At 41.9% G+C, this 12192-nt stretch overlaps 1 protein-coding gene across 1 annotated transcript; it reads right to left on the bottom strand.

Annotated features, from left to right (window-relative positions):
* Window positions 1-1005: 1005 nt before the first annotated feature.
* On the bottom strand, window positions 1006-3358 carry LOC112080858 (guanine nucleotide-binding protein G(I)/G(S)/G(O) subunit gamma-T2-like). The gene is made up of 3 exons (XM_024146789.2): window positions 3218-3358; window positions 1717-1806; window positions 1006-1591 (listed from the first exon to the last, which is right to left on the bottom strand). The coding sequence occupies exons 2-3, from the start codon at window positions 1798-1800 to the stop codon at window positions 1463-1465; spliced, it is 213 nt and encodes a 70-aa protein (XP_024002557.1). The 5' UTR covers window positions 1801-1806; window positions 3218-3358; the 3' UTR covers window positions 1006-1462.
* Window positions 3359-12192: the final 8834 nt, after the last annotated feature.

Genomic DNA, 12192 nt, shown 5'->3' with positions numbered 1-12192 from the left:
TATGTAAAGAAAAAAGTATTTAATAAGAATATTTCATTCATTCAGATCTAGGATGTGATATTTTAGTGTTCCCTTTATTTTTTTGAGCAGTCTATATATCCTCTCTAATCACCATGACTCAAATATTTTTCTACTGTTGTCATTATCTCACTTTGCTTTAGCAARGGTAGTTGTGCCATTCATGCAGAGAGAGAGATAGAGAGAGACCACTTATTTGGATAGTCCCAAGTAGATGCTTCGTAGTTAAATAACTTTTGTGAAAGGCCGTACCTATTCACTGACGAAATCCTGGGCGGGACAGCACGAAATGAGACGCAGAGACGTGACTRCAACAAAAAGAAGGAAACTCTATTGGGAGTTCACGCGCCAATCCAACAGCTTGAGCCGAACCTATAACAGGGCATCCTACTGTCCTGGAATTCACCATAGWCTCCGGTTCATAATCACTCTGCCCCTTCAGTCAAGTCCTTAAGATAACACAAACAATAATCAGTCAATTGGCCTCAGGTGAGCTCATCAGTAAGTGGCTGTACTTCGGCCCACCTCCAGGAGAGGGCGCAGTCGGCACACTTGATCCGGCTAATCCCTCACACTTTCAGCATTTCAACTAACTATCTACTAACCTTAACCTTTATCCTAACCCTAAAGGTAACTGTTACCCTAACCTTAACCCTTACCCTTATTCAAACCTTAACTGGAACCTTAGCAAGCTGTTGGATATCAAGAGATTGTTTGTTGATAGTATGCCAATCTGTAGATCATCAGTATGGGACTATCCAAATAAAGTGTGACTGAAAAAGAGTTTGAATTCTTCAACGTTCTAGTTCAATGGGTCTGTATCAGCTCACAGTGATATATATCACACATCAACCCACCTTCTGATACAAATGTTGATTTCTAAAACGTACATTACAACTTGATTGAATCAAGGGATACGTGCAGCATGAGAGGATCCGTGTTCATATGAGGTGCAAAACAAGAAAGAAGTCACAGAGAGAACTGAAAGACGTCAAAGAAACTGCTGTACTGGGTACACTTTATTTACAAGCAAATCAAAAGCCAGTCAGTGGTGGGTGCAATTGGAACATTCCAGAGCCTGTTTGGAAGCTCTATAACCGCCAGAGGCAACTGACAGGTGAGGAGGATAGGGTCATAGGTCATCAAGGAGAAAGGAAGGACACCATTGTAACCAAGTGATCCCTCTAATCCCCTGAATCGTCCCGGGATAAATCTCCTCCTCAGCTCCCAGTGACCTCTGGTGACCTTGTGTAGCCTAGTCAGTGTGACATGATGTGCTGTCCTAAACTGGCTAACCTAGTGAACGTCTCTCAGATTTTTTCTCTCCAGTTTCAGCCTTTTCAGCACTGTAAAGWGTGATACATAGCTGCAATAAGTTTGCCATGTGTTCCTATGTGAGTACAACATMATGTTTTTCCCCTCTGTCCCGCCTGGGGCTGTTTGTCTAGGTGATTATGCAGCCTCCCTTCTCAGGCTTATAGGGGTTCTTATCATCTGGTACTCCTGTTATCAGGAGGTCGGTACCAGACGCAGCCTCGCACCAGTCCATGGTTTCCTTGGATGTCTTGGACACCTAAGAGAAACGGAGAAGGGTCAATAGGAGCATTCTAATTCAGTTCAATGGGACTGTATCAGTGCACAGTGATGCGTTTGTAATGCCACAGAGCTTCTCTTTATGGACCCATTGATTTTACGTACAGGCTCCCTGGGTGTCGAGACTTCTTTCTTCAGCTGTTCCAGCTCCATCTTAAGGATGTCAATGTCTGACATATCCCGAGCCATCTTTCCCTGAGAAGGAAGGAGGAGAGAGGATCAATGWGAGAGGGCACACAAAATAAACATCAAACATCCACCATGCTGTAACAAGTAACTKTTATCTTGTTGCTTGTCAGTAAAGATCAAAATGAATCTAAATCCTTCTGGATTTGTGAATGAATTCACTAATTGAACAGATTGGCATACTTGTTTGATATTCTTGTATCAGTCTTCAACAACGCGCTTTAGTMGGTTGAACCCAGATCTAAATCTTTACCTTTCAAATCCATATAATTACTCTTTCTTAAGAATGTKATGTGTGGTAAAATAACTGTAGGATGTCACAGCAAGCTAAAGAAGGTTACGGGACAGGATTACCCAATTAGACCACACCCTATACATTGTGTAACTTTGTATGGCTAGTCGCCAGGAATTCTACTCGAATAATATCTTGTTTTTAAGTAGAGTTGATCTCTATGGGCTTGCACTGACACAGTAAAAGGCATCTTTGATGGGGTGGGGGCCACAAAAAACTGAACTGAACTGATCATGAGGGGCCGCAGTGGCTCGCTGGTCACTTGACAGCAGAGAGACATTTTTTAAGTTGTAGAGTTAATTRCCTGCAATTCTACACGTTTTGCCATGGGGATGTGAGAATACCCCGACTGAGTTCCAAAATATATACAGTACATATTCWATTTTTTGGGGAGGGAAATGAATCCGCTGGCCTACAAAATGGGAGCCTTAGATATCCGACTGTATGAACAAACCAATGAACTATTGACATGTCTGTTTCCATGGCCTTGTGCTCGTTGACTCTTCCTTATCCTAAAACAATCTGTCATACAACTGAACTTTGGAAATACATGAAGGCTATGTGGTTGGTGTTCTTTGTTGGGTACTACTTCAGACTCTACCAACACGCTGTGCCTACATAATCAGGCCACCAGCCAAACCCAGAACGAGCATTTATGTCACATGAACAATTATAACAGGTAAGGAAGCCACTGTGACAGTGGGTGGTGCAAACAACAGATTTATTACATTGTGACTTCTAGCCACACTGAGGAAACACACACTGCATTCATCCATTCATTTCTGTCCCCAAAAAGGCCATTGATGTGGCCTATGAGTCTAAAAAGAGACCTCTGAGTTATGTCTAACAATAGTGAAAACAACCCAGAGTAGTCAATTATACAAACACATCGATTAATTGATCCGATTCGAATTTTGATACCACATAAAATGTAGTAGTATGGCTTGTTGACTCCCGTCAATTAAAAAAATCCGTCCCTCAATAAAAAAAATCGAAAAATACGTTCTAAAAGCATACATTTAACTGAGTGAATTGCTCAGTTGAGCTAGAATCTCCCTGAACACTGGTCCAGGCTAATGGCCAAGACTGAAGTTAGTCGCTACATCCTCTCCTCGGGCCGACACTCACCTATTGGTTGTGGGTACAGTCGATGCAGGGAAAGTGAAGTCTCTCACCCTCTATGGGACCGCTGTGATCGGGTTGTCTCCCTCCTGAGTCCAACTGGATTACCCTGTTCCTCAACTCTCCTCTTCAGAACATTCTCCAGATGGCACGATGACAGATTGGGAGGAGACTCTTGTACAGAACCCCCCCTCCTACTCCACCCCCGTTCCTAATCAGATTAGTCTATTATAATTAGCTGCGCCAAATGTCAACCTCAAATCACAAATTACCTTTGAGTATCACAGGAGGACATAGAGAGAGTATCAGCTTCAGCCAAATGCTCCCAAACCACAGGTCCTGGATCAGCTCTCACAATGCCAATCCTGCCCTTTATCGTGGGGTTTCAAAGTTTAATCTGGCTCTAGATCTGTGCTGATTATGAGCAACTTCCASTCTCACCTGGYTCACTCTCAGAGGTCAAAACGGGATWYAAAAAGMTTGAAATGGAACACGGAWATGAGCATTCTGATTGACCAGGAAATCATTAAAAAAACAGTCCACTTACAGACCTTGTGATGGATTTAATTGGGGGGGTCTGTATAGGTCTTACAGTATAAGACCTATACAGTATAACAAAGACATACTGTTTAATTGTCAGGCATGTTATGAGTGGGTTTCTAGGCAAACCTTTCTAGATCCTTCAGGACTTCACTTGCTCAAACAATTCCAATCCCTCACATGTTTTGCCTCTTAACAGTGACCTTGCTGGTCGTCTGCTTCTGTCCCATCTGAACCTGAGGCCTGTCCCATTTGGTATCTGGCCCCACGTCATCTCTTATTAAAGGAGCAATCTCAGACAGATAGAGATGTAGGATCGATGAATACAGATGTAGTATCTTAATTTGATCAGTCTTTTGTTGTTGAGAATTTTCCTGCACAGCTGGAAATGCAAACTTATAGTGTATTTAATGTTTAACAAGGCTTCTAAAGTTTGTAATCTTCACTTTAAAATGTCCGACTTGATTTGCCCTAACGGAAATTGTATCAACCACTCTTATTGTCTTGCTGTAGCAAACTGGCTCAAATTAAGATCCTGCATCTMTAGGGCTAGAGAAATGTAACAATGTCAAATGTATTGCTGGTCTTTTCTTGATCTATTTGATCAAAATTAAAGTTTTAACCATGTTTTGAAGCTTACAATAATTTTGTTAAAAATCTATTTTGGATTGTGATGGAGAAAGACAGTTGAACTAATCTCATGAGGCATTTATTARTGATATTCTTCAAAAATCAATGGCTATATATCAACAATCCAAAATTGTGTATCAATCCCAGATTGCCCCTGACCAACCCTTTTAGCCCAGAGACAGAATGCTTCCTGAGTCAAATCCTCCCAATCCCATTTCAGAGTCTGTGCCGTCTTAATCCATTAGATTAATGACTGAACCCTGTAACTTCCTCTTGTATGTGTGTGTGTGTGTGGGGGGGAGGGTAAACTAAAATAGAATAGTGCGTGACCACTGTGTTACAATACACAATGCAGCTGACATACACACACAAAAAGACACCGGACACACACATACACACACAGTTTTTTTCCAATGAAATTTCAGGACTTTTTGGGGAGTATTTCTGGGGGAGGGGGTGAATATTTTAAAACCTAACCCAACGTACCCCTTAACCTAACCCTTACCCTAACCTGTGTGGGTCTTGGTTGCATGGGAGGTGTCAGGTTACAAGCTATGGGTTTACAAGCAAAGGAAAATACTCGGACTTCTTTCTAAAAAAATACATTAAAAAAGATATAATTATACATATAAATATTATTGGTAAAAGTGCTGTGTAATAATAATATGTACATATAATAATAATATGTATGATTTATACAAAGGTTTATTAAAACAACATTAGGCTGATAGTGTAATATTGCATAGTAAACTTTTTGAATAATTGTAATATGTATGCATTTCAGTACTAAAGTTTTTTAAGAAAAGAAAAGGTTTATAAAGAAAATGTAATGTACCTTCCATTAATTAAATAGCTCTTCCTCTGGACCTCTAATCTCACCCACAGTGTGTGTGTGTGTGGTGTGTGTGTGTGTGTGTGTGTGTGTGTGTTGTGTGTGTGTGTGTGTGTGTGTGTGTGTGTGTGTGTGTGTGTGTGTGTGTTGTGTGTGTGTGTGTGTGTGTGTGTGTGTGTGTGTGTGTGTGTGTGTGGTGTGTGTGTGTGTGTGTGTGTGTGTGTGTGTAACTTGATTGCATTGGGAGGTGTCAGGTTACACGCTATGGGTTTACAAGCAGAGGAAAATATTCAAGGACTTCTTTCTAAACAAAAATACTTAAAAAATATATATAATTAGAAATATAAATATTTGTTGGCAAAAGTGTTGTGTAATAAAGATATGTATAATCTATATAAAGGTTTAGTAAAAAATATATCATAATAACATTAGGGTTAATGTTTAATATTGCAGAGTAAACATTTTAATAACTGTAATATGTATGCATTTCTGTACTAAAGATTTTGAAGAAAATAAAAGGTTTGAAAGAAAATGTCATGCATACCTTTAATGAAATCTCTGTCTCTCTCTGTCTCCCCAAGCTGTTTCTCTCTCTATCTCTCTCTCTACACAAGAGCGCTTGGTTCCTTGGGATGTGTGTGTGTGTGTGTAGTGTCTTTGAAGAAACTGTTTTACACATTAAAGAAAATGTTCTCAGCTATCCAGATTTAATGATCAACAGATTGTTAGGGGTCTTTACACACAAGGGGCCTATATGTACACAAGGGGCACCCCAAAATAACTGTTTTAAACCCGTTTAACCTCTTTTGCACTGATTCCTTTGCAGACAGCACCAGACAGCACCACCTTCTGGCACCACCTAGAACAAGGAAGAGCTCGGTTTTGTTGTTTTGAAAAGTTTGTTGTTTGAAAGAGTATTGGAAAGTTCTTGGTAGCTAGCTATCTTCTTAGTTTGGATCCCGCGACACAGTTGGCATCAGTTGCTGGGACTGCTAGTCTCTGTCCAGTGATCCTGTCGACCAAGGAAGAGTTTGAGGAACTATTTGGCGTGGCAGCTAGCCTAGCTGCTAGCTAGCTGCATATCAAGGTAGCGGGCTGACCTTGAACGCAGCCCGCAACGCGGTTAGCCATTGTGGTTGGGACTGCGGATTGTCCCTGGTTTGTGGGTGTCTAGATCAGTGCTGTTTGTTGTTTTCAATATTCCCTGTGACTGTCATGGAAATATTGAATCAAATATTTKTCAGATACCGGAGCTTGTGAATTCAAATAGACTTTATTACAAACAGTAACAAAGCCAAGCAATTCCATGGAAGAACTCACTCTTCTTGTTCAAAACATCAGTATGTATACATTTCCATCAGACATGTTCCCTCCCTTCTATGTAAATGATTAACACCCCTTGGCCATGAGCCACTATTATCTTTATAACTTAATTCTGGCTTGTGTATGCCCACATCTGGCTCAGGTTAGATTATATTGGTGGTGCAACCACAGGTCCACTATAGAAAATAATACATTTATTACATATATACGTTCCCATTATAAGTACATTTCCAATAGATTTTAATGAACACAACCATGTTTTCCCAATACATATACATAGTTTGTGGCCCCTGTATTGGTTGGTAAAAATGCATAGTCACTGTCCCACACCAGTTCAGGTCTATGTGACTTGGAAATGATGAACCCATGTGTCAGGCGGTGGGTGTAGCTGGTGCATGAAGTCAGGCGCAGAAGAGCAGAGATGAGTGAACAACCCACTTTACTTAAGAAATAGCACAAAGTAACAATACCAATGTGCGAACAATAACGGTTGCCACAAAGCACGGGTGAAAACAGCACCCGGGAAAAAACAGCCGGAAACGTACCGACCTGAACAATAAACATGACCAGTAATTGGGAAATGAAAACCAGGTGTGTGGAAAACAAGACAAACCAATGGAAAATGAAAAGTGGATCGGCGATGGCTAGAAGACAGGCGATGTCGACCGCCGAGCGCCGCCCGAACAAGGAAAGGAACCGACTTCGGCGGAAGTCGTGACACCATGTACCCTGTGGTTGCCTTGACTAGATTCCGGATGGCTTCAAACAGTCTGGTCTTTGTTGGCTCAACTTAGCTTATTCACATTGATACCACTTAGTTCTGTTTCTTTACGTCTAATGCTTAACACTGTGTTGGACCACACCTGCACTTCCATAGTCTTTGTTGGCTCAACTTAGCTTATTCACATAGATATCACTTAGTTCTGTTTCTTTATGTCTAATGCTTAACACTGTGTTGGACCACTCCTGCACTTCCATAGTCTTTCGACCTTCATTCTGTTTACATATGTCTTATGCTTAACCTTATACTGCTTCTTCTTCCTACTTCCAAACAAAATAGTATGGGCACTGGAAAATTACTAGGTGACCGGAGACTCTCCAACATGGATACTGGAAAATCACCAAAGAGCTGGATTCTTCACCCACATGACCTGCCCTGTCTGGAGCTGCGAGGAGTAACAGCGTAACCTACGTTGCTAGCTACCATGACAAAGGCCAAAGACGGTGGGGGTACCGTTGAGGACAGTGGTGTCAACACACATGAAGGATCTTTTAAATGAAAAAAAGAGTCCTACAAGCAGTTGTTACAACAACAACAAAATAGCTTCAAGTGTAGATTCAACTAATAAAAGAACGGACGACCTGCCCAGAGAGGTCCAGGACCTGAAGAACAGTTTGCAGTTTTCCCAGTTTCACCCTAATGAGTTGAAACAGGAGAACGGCAGGATGACAACAATCTGTAAGTCATTGAGAGAGGACATCAGTTCTGTGTGTGAATCCATGACAACAATGACGGTAAATCAGACTATCTCAAGGTACAATCAAAGCCAAACAACATGGTTGTGAACGGAATTGCAGAATCTCCACATGAGACCTGGACGGAGTCTGAGGACAAAGTGAGGGAAATGATCTCTGAGAAATTGAAGATGGACCACAGGAAGATTGAGGTGGAGCGCGCCCACAGGACTGGAAAACCCACCACCAGCCCAGGTGATAGGCCGATAGTGGTCAAGTTCCTGAGGTTCAAGGACAAGGTAGCTGTACTGGAAAGAGCCAAGAACTTGAGAGGAGTGTATATCTTCCTCAATGAGGACTATCCAGAAGCCTGGAAGGGATGAGAGAGCCAAGCCTATGGGTTCATAACTTCAACCCGCAGCACACACACACACACCAATTGATTAAAGGACAGCTGAATGTATATTTTTTTATCTTGCTTTGTTTGCTCTTTTCAGTATTATGTCTATCTCTGATAAGCTACCCAGGAAAGGGCTGAAAATAGCTCATATTAATATATGTAGCCTTAGAAATAAGTTTAATGAAATCAATAACTTGATAACACCAGATAACATTCATATATTAGCCATTTCTGAGACTCACTTAGATAATTCATTTGATGATACAGCAGTAGCAATACAAGGATATAACATCTATAGAAGAMACAGAAATGCTTATAGGAGAGGTGTTGCAGTACATATTCAGAGCCATATCCCTGCAATGCTTAGAGAAGATCTTTTGTCAAGTGTTATTGAAGTGTTGTGGTTGCAGGTTCTCTTGGCACATCTAAAGCCTTTTCTTTTGGGGTGTTGCTATAGGTCACCAAGTGCTAACAGTCAGTATCTAAATAATATGTGTGAAATGCTTGATAGTGTATGTGATGTGAAACAGAGAGGTCTACTTTCTTGGGGACCTGAATATTGACTGGTTTTCATCACGCTGTCCGCTCAAGAGGAAGATTTTCACTGTAACCAGTGCCTGTAATCTGGTTCAGGTTATTAATCAACAAACCAGGGTMTTTACAATTACTACAGATCATCCACATGTATCGATCACATTTTRACTAATACTGTAGAACTTTGTTCTAAAGCTGTATCCGTACCCATTGGATGCAGTGGTCACAATATAGTGGCTATATCCAGGAAAGGCAAAGTTCCAACAACTGGGCCTAAAGTTTATAAGAGATCATACAAAAGATTTTGCTGTGACTCTTATGTGGATGATGTTAAAAATATCTGTTGGTCTGATGTGWTTAATGAGGAGCATCCAGACGCTGCACTTCATGGATTTATGAAATTGCTTCTTCCAATTATTGATAAACATGCATCTGTTAAGAAACTGAGTGTTAGAGCTGTTAAGGCTCCATGGGTTGATGAGGAATTGAAAAACGGTATGGTTGAAAGAGATGGGGCAAAAGGAGTGGCTAATAAGTCTGGCTGCACATCTGACTAGCTGGCTTACTGCAAATTGAGAGATTACGTGACTAAACTCAACAAAAAGAAGAAGAAACTGTATTATGAAGCCAAGATCAATGATATAAAGAATGATTTGCATTGCAAATGAGAATTTTGTAAAGTTGGTGTGGGAGAGGTGGGAAAATTATTGTTATCGATCAATAATGACAAACCTCCTGGCATTGACAATTTAGATGGAAAGCTACTTAGGATGGTAGCTGACTCCATAGACACTCCTATCTGTCATATTTTTAATCTGAGCCTAGAGGAAAGTCTTTGTCCTCAGTCCTGGAGGGAAGCCAAAGTAATTCCGCTACCCAAGAGTGGTAAAGCGGCCTTTACTGGTTCTAACAGCAGACCTATAAACTTGCTGCCAGCTCTCAGCAAACTGTTGGAAAAAATTGTGTTCGACCAAAAACAATGCTATTTCTCTGTAAACAAATTAACAACAAACTTTCAGCATACTTATAGAGAAGGGCACTCAACATGTACTGCACTGACACAAATGACTGATGATTGGTTGAAAGAAAGTGATAAGAAGATTGTGGGAGCTGTACTGTTAGATTTCAGTGCAGCCTTTGATATTATTGACATAACCTGTTGTTGAAAAACAGTATGTGTTATGGCTTTCAAACTCTGCCATATCGTGGATTCAGAGCTATCTATCTAATAGAACTCAAAGGGWTTTCTTTAATGGACGCTTCTCTAATGCCAAACATGTAAAGTGTGGTGTACCGCAGGGCAGCTCTCTAGTCCCTCTACTCTTCTAACCTTGATTATTGTCCAGTCGTGTGGTCCAGGGGTGCAAGGAAAGATCTAGATAAGCTGCAGCTGGCCCAGAACAGAGTGGCACGCTTTGCTCTTCATTGTCATCAGAGGGCTGATATTAATACTATGCATGCCAGCCTCTCTTGGCTAAGAGTTGASTAGAGACTGACTGCATCACTTCTTTTAATAAGAAACAACACCGGAAAGGCGGTACCCTAGGAAAGAGACTGACTGTTGGAAGAACAGACATTTCTCAGCCTTGACGTACAGGTCATGCTCCATCAGTCGACCAAGCACCCTGCGCACCAGGGACACATGCTCGGCGCGTGTAGCGGAGTATATCAGAATGTCATCGATATACACCACTACACCCTGCCGTGCAGGTCCCTGAAAATCTCGTCTACAAAGGATTGGAAGACTGCTGGAGCATTCATCACCTGTAAGGCTGACGAGGTCCTCAATAGTGCCAGAGGTGGTACTAATACGTCTTCCACTTCATCCTACTCCCCGGATACGCCCAGATTGTAAGCGCTCCTGAGATCCAAATTTTGTGAAGAAGAACGCCCCGTGCATTGACCTCAATCGCACTGGCTATGAGAGGCAGCGGGTACTGTACCTCAACAGTGATCTGATTGATACTCGATAGTCAATACACGGGCGTAAACCTCCATCTTTCTTCTTCACAAAATAGACACTCAAGGAGGCAGGTAGAAGTGGAAGGGCCGAATGTTATCCCTGCCCAGAGATTCGGACATAATGTTTCATAGTGCCGTCTCCTCCTGTGACAGAGGAATACACGTGACTTCTGGGAAGTGCTGCTCTACCAGGAGATTTATTGCACAATCACCCGTCGATGGGGTGGTAGTTGGAGTCGCTTTTTTTTTTAAGGCGAGAGCCAAATCGGCATATTCAGAGGGGATGTGCACGGTGGAGACCTGGTTTGGACTTTCCACCGTAGTTTGCACCCTATGGAAACACCTACACACCTCCAGAGCACTTACGTGACATCCCTGAGAGCCCTCTGTTGCCACGAAATAGTGGGGTCATGATAGGCCAACCAGGTAGCCCCAGCACCACGGGAAACGCAGGAGAATCCATAAGGAAGAGTTTAATTCTCTCCTCATGACCCTCCTGCGTTATCATGCATAGGGGAGCGGTGGCCTCCTAATCAGCCCTGACCCTAATGGTCGACTATCTAAGGGGTGCACAGGGAAGGGCATATCAACAGGAACAATGGGGATCCCTAAGCTATGTGCAAATGAACGATCAATAAGGTTCCCAGCTGCGCCTGAATCTACTAGCGCCTTATGCTGGGAATGCAGGGAAACTCAGGAATATCTATTAACACAAACATGTGAGCAACAAGGAGCTCGGGTGCCTACTCACCTGGGATGATCCAACAGTGCCCTGCCTGCTACCTCGACTCTCTGTGTGTCAGAGCTGTGTGTAAGTTGACTATGAAAACATTTTGGAATTTCCAACTGTAACGCTCGTCTTCCTCCTCGTCTGAGGAGAGCAAGGATCGGACCAATATGCAGCGTGGTTTGAATACATACTATTTATTAGGTAAACAAGACAGAAAAAACACTTAAACAAACTACAAAAATAAATAAACGACGTTAAACAGACCTGAACTTGAGAACACAAAAACATAAACGCACGAACAGGAACAAAGAACGAACGAACGAAACAGTACGTGTGGTGAAACAAACACAGACACAGCAACAATCACCCAAACAAAACAGTGAGAAACAGTCTACCTTAATATGGTTCTCAATCAGAGGAAACGTAAACACCTCCCTGATTGAAGAACATATCAGGCTAGTTGAAATGAACCAACATAGAAACACATAACATAGAATGCCCACAGCTCACGTCCTGACCAACTAACACAATACTAAACAAAGAATAAGGTCAGGAACGGACACCAACACATTAAA

This window comes from Salvelinus sp. IW2-2015, unplaced genomic scaffold (genome assembly GCF_002910315.2).
Source record: "Salvelinus sp. IW2-2015 unplaced genomic scaffold, ASM291031v2 Un_scaffold16537, whole genome shotgun sequence".
NCBI lineage: Eukaryota > Metazoa > Chordata > Actinopteri > Salmoniformes > Salmonidae > Salvelinus > Salvelinus sp. IW2-2015.
The sequence above is the reverse complement of the archived record's forward strand: the minus strand, read 5'-3'. Positions and strand labels throughout refer to the sequence as shown.

What these genes read in the sequence shown, in the direction of transcription:
- LOC112080858 (XM_024146789.2), bottom strand. Translation starts at nt 1,800, where the DNA reads ATGGCTCGGGATATGTCAGACATTGACATCCTTAAGATGGAGCTGGAA. An exon ending in TCTCGACACCCAGGGAGCCT is followed by an intron (nt 1,592 to 1,716) that starts GTACGTAAAATC and finishes CGTTTCTCTTAG; the next exon opens with GTGTCCAAGACATCCAAGGA.